This window comes from Etheostoma spectabile, chromosome 10 (assembly GCF_008692095.1).
Source record: "Etheostoma spectabile isolate EspeVRDwgs_2016 chromosome 10, UIUC_Espe_1.0, whole genome shotgun sequence".
Lineage (NCBI taxonomy): Eukaryota > Metazoa > Chordata > Actinopteri > Perciformes > Percidae > Etheostoma > Etheostoma spectabile.
The window spans coordinates 17,675,256-17,680,051 of NC_045742.1; the positions used below are offsets into that span (position 1 = coordinate 17,675,256).

Genomic DNA, 4,796 nt, shown 5'->3' on the forward strand with positions numbered 1-4,796 from the left:
CACACACACACCCCTTACACCTCCAGGTAGGAGGGGAGAAAACATTACTCCTTAGTGTGGGGTTATTCTCTGGTACCCCCTCCATTCTTCCTCTACTCACACCAAATTACTTAAAATAGTCTAATATTCAAACTGATTGTAAACAACTTTTTAAGTGTTCTGGGGCCTAATTTAGATGCAAGAACTTTGATTTGACATGATTATAAGGAAGTCAAACACAGTTTATGAAGCTACTATTCTGTGTCAAGCAGAGAGTTTGAGGACGCACCAGTGAAGAACCTGAGAGCAGTATGCTTCCAACAGGGAGGAAAGGACAACGGAAGGTGAGGAGGTAGGAGGGTGACGGGGTGAGTGGGTGCTGTCTGCACCAAGGTGGTAATGGTAGTCATATGGAGTGGGCGAAAAAAAGTAAAGGGTGAGAAGATGGCAAGGGAAGAAGGGAAGGGAGAGGAGGAGCAGCAGAATTAAGAGGAGAGAGGCAGAACCTGGTTGTGAGCCCGGGTGGAGGGGATGCTCTGCAGGCACCTGAGTGCACACAAACTCTCAGCCACCGAGGAGCAGCCCAGCCAGAGAGAGCGAGGCACAGAGCACTGTGTGAAAGAGAGAGAGGAAGGGAGGACGGGAGGAGGAGAACGAAGTGGACAGGGTGAGGGAGGAAGAGAAAGGGAAGAGCGAGAGACCATAGATGGGAAGTAAAGGAAAAGAGGAACGGGGGTTGATGAGGGAAGGTGGAAGGAGGAAACCAAAGGAGATGAGAGAATGGATGGATCAATGAATGGACAGATGGATGGAAGTGGGGAGGAGTTGGTGAGAAACAGGACAGGTGGTGTGAGAAAGTATTAAAGTATAAAAATTATGGGAAAAAAATAGGGTTTAGTTTGAAATTGAGAGGAGGTGGTCGTGTAACCATCAAAATGTAAGGAGAGAAGAACAGGGGAGGAGGTGGGGGATAGTGAGGGGAAAAACCAGTATTAGAGCTAGACACACATTGGCACAGTGAGCGCAGGAACACACACTCTTTCACACACAAGATACAGACTGATAAAGATACACACAGAAGCATTATTAGACAAACTGGGCAGGGATAGGTGGAGAAGAGGGAGGGGAAATGGGAGTAATTGTCAGTTATTGTCACTCTTTGACAGAAACCCCACCCATTGTTCTGTTATCCCAACTATGAGTGGTGAATAACACTGGGACAATAAACAAAATCAAAACACAAAGACACAACCCACACAAAATGAATGTTTTGTACGTCTGTAAGGCCCCAAAAACCCTGCACAAATGTATATTTCCTCTATTTGAATATGTGTAATCATTCTTCAGTGAGAGGAAATAGATACAATGTATAAATAAATTGGCTACATGCAGTATGGGCTTGTCAGATAAATCAGTTTTTGTACTAATAATATCATTCTTATTTGTAATAAGTCTTCTATTTATTTATTGTAACTTTAAGACCAAAATAAAGATGAAACAACCATTGGAAGATTTGTAAAGCAGTTTATCTAATGTAAAACATTGTATTAATCAGTCTGTCTTCACTGTGATTGTAATTACCGTTTAAATTAAATGAACTTTTAAACACCTTGCTAAAGTCTGGCGAGTGTGTAATACAGTGGCTTTCTCTATTACTAATTTGGCACTTTAGTGGTATGTTATTTCTCTCAATGGTTGTTCACGGTCTGTAAACATCAGTAGTTAGTAAATGTAGATAGGATCCCCGAACTGCTCCCTCAGCCTGTCCGACCGGAGACGTACGGTCCATATAACATTATCTTATGAACAACCTAAGATGCTAGGCCTAAATTTCAGTCATTTGCAAGTATGACAATACAATTGATTTGTGTGTTAGAGAAACAGAGGGTTGTGCGGTACTTCAGATGTGGAGTAGCTAGGAGTTACGTTACTTCCAAACGAATGGAAAGCCTACCAGTGTGTAAGTTAATTGACAAAACACGGTTGTGCTTTACCTTATTGGCGTATTCCTTGAGACCACTTTGACCCCTGTAATGCTAATGTTAGTTATTACAAAGCTAACCATAGCCTAGCTGGCTAGCTTCCCAGGATAGCTAGCTAATCATTTCACAAGAAAACGATGTTACTTGTAGACCAAATCTAACCGCCTATAGAGGAAAGCGATATTATGACAGTTCGTGTTTCTGGTTAACAAAAGAGCTTTTACCACCCTGATCAACTGACTGTTTTGATATGGTAATGTCTGTCACAGTACTTCTGTAGTAGTTCTAGCATGCTAGCTAGCTAGCTATTAAGCCAATTGCTACCTCGCTAATCCTGGTAACGCTAACGTTATGTGAATGAAAAAGCCATACACTTCCTTCTACGCACTTTGGAAATATAAACAGAGAACCAGCACTTTGTAACGATTTTAGCAACATCCCGTTGTAGTAAGTAATATATTTGACTGCTCCACATATGTATATCATGTGGGTTGTCTCAACATAAACTACATAATATAACATAGCCGTACATTTACGTGGTTCATCGCCTTCTAGCCTGTGTTAGCTGGCTGGCTAAGTATCAGACAGGGCCCAGTTAAAGTGGCGCAGCGTCACCGCAGTGAACGCTACCCCGAGAATCCTCGGCTGTTTTCGGCCGACGGCTGAACATCAACCTTTAGCTAAAATTCCCCGCTGATCAACAGTTTTATCCAAAACAGAATATGTTTTACATTTATCAGATGTTGAAGTCCAGGTCTTGGTTATTAACCCGACTAGTGTGCGGAGCATTCTTAGCAAAACGTATCGATAATTTCAGGCCCTCCCTCTGTTTTCTGGTCCCCCCCCCCCTCCTTTCTCCTCCACCACCTCTCCGAAAAGCCGCTTCAGCCCATTCCTGCCGTCGAATCGAGCCTCGGCGGTTCCACCAATATGAGAGTGACACTGAACACTTCGACTGTTCAGGATGCTGTGATGAAACGAATCTTACCATTAGTTCCAACGTTTTGTCCTCCATCTCCGGCTCCATGTTGACGATCCCCCCCGAAACTCGCTCTGAAAATGGAAACCCAGCCCTGCGTCGGCGGCCCGCAAATGCAGAGACGTCATTCACTTCGCTCAACCACACAGCTTTGGTAGGGCTGTGTCAAAGGGGTGGGTGGGGGGATGGTAACGCCCATGCTATGAAAAAACGCGCTGATTGGACAGATTTTGTCAAAAGAGGAGTGATTTAACCGCTTTGCTTTTTATTGATTGGCTCACCGTGCTACCAAGGCTTCCCCGGTGACTCCCCCAAACAAAAGGGCAAATGGATGAAGATGCTGTTGCTATCCTAAAGTGGAATACACTAAGGCAAAATCAATCATCCGCATAGCTTTGGTATGAGATGCTGCAGGATGTTAGCTATTTTTAAGATGTCATGTGTGAAAGAAAAGTAAATAGTCATTTAAATCCAACCCCATAAAACAGTAACAGAAGTTGTGATGCAATGATTTAAGCTATGTGTTTGCATAGTTTGGTGATAACTTGATCAAATACAATTTTGAGAAGAGGTTGGGTTAGTTCAGTAAATTACCATTCAATTGCACATTTTTTGAAATAAAAGTGTGTAAATACACATAGGAGGATGCATGGTTAAAATGAATGCATGTGAATAAGGAAGAGTGACATAATAGTTACATTAGGGGCCTCTTGCAAAAAGCGGGTCAGAGTTAAATGGAATAACTTTGCAGAGTAAAACATGGAACTGCATGAACATGGATTGATGTTAGAATTCCCGTTTCAGGCTTTAATCAACAAAGTAATCCAGAAAACTCAGTAAACCAGGTACTCAGGCACAATTTAACTTACCGCCATCCTTTACCTTAGTTCACTCTTTCCTATGAATCCAATAGGCTGAATGTTAATGTTTAATATAATCACACCCAGTCTCATAACTTTAATGGTATCCTTGCTGGACATACTTTGATACTTTGTTTCCTTCCTTCAGACTTGGGGCCTATTCTGAGAATGATATAAGCATCGAAAGCAGTTTTACTTCCTTAGCTTGTCCTGTGAATCAATGGAACTCTTTTTTTTTTTTTTTTTTTTTTTTAAGAGAGAATGGATAAGTGTTTGGTCTTTAACAACTCTGTGGGTAGATCGGTCTTCAATCTTTCTCCACAAAGCATTATGAATGTATACTCACACTTTTCTTTTAGCGCAGTTCCCAAATATAGGCAAGCAAATTCCAAATCTCATTTTCTAGATGACCAACACATCACATTTCAAATTGCATCCGCAAGAATGGATTGACAAATTCCAATTTGAAATGGACTTCGGAAAACATGGAAGCTATCACAGATTTACAAATGCAATCAAATGTCACATGTGGAATCTTGTAATTTTGATTCAGATTCCTAAAAACTTAATTCTTAAAAAAAAAAAAAAAAAAGTTTTCTAATCTGAACACATCCCCTTGGGGACACTAATAAATACCAAGAGATCCGATACCTTTGCTTTCTGGAACTCAAAATTTCAATTTCAACATGACGTGGATCTTGATGAACCAAATAAACAGAATCCACTAAAAGCAGTTGTGCATACTTATCGCTCACACAGGACTAAAACAATATATTCATTTAAAGTCAGGAAAGTAGAGAAAAGGGCCGGCTTTCCAGGAAGACGACAAATAGCACAGGATTGAGACCACAGCAGATGAGGAGGTAGCAATGGTTTTCAGCAGTTCAAATTTAATACTTTGTCCCCCTTTCTCTACAGAAACCCAGGTAAAAAAAATCCCCCACTCTCATAAAATACAACAGCAGCAGTTACCAGTAAAAAAATGAAATGCAAAAA

The 4,796-nt window shown here is 41.2% G+C and overlaps 1 protein-coding gene across 4 annotated transcripts in view; it reads right to left on the reverse strand.

Annotated features, from left to right (window-relative positions):
* fbxw11a (F-box and WD repeat domain containing 11a) overlaps window positions 1–3,127 on the reverse strand; it is a 17,174-nt gene extending 14,047 nt beyond the window's left edge. Inside the window, exons 1-2 of one of the 4 annotated variants that reach the window (XM_032527299.1) lie at window positions 2,950–3,100; window positions 486–590 (exon numbers count right to left, since the gene is read on the reverse strand). In XM_032527299.1, the coding sequence (XP_032383190.1) occupies window positions 486–590; window positions 2,950–2,988 (144 nt within the window). In that variant the 5' untranslated portion in view covers window positions 2,989–3,100. Of the gene's footprint in view, window positions 1–485; window positions 591–2,692; window positions 2,717–2,949 lie in introns of those variants that run through there. The other 3 variants (XM_032527298.1, XM_032527300.1, XM_032527301.1) reach the window with 3 other exon arrangements.
* Between the last annotated feature and the right edge of the window lie 1,669 nt (window positions 3,128–4,796).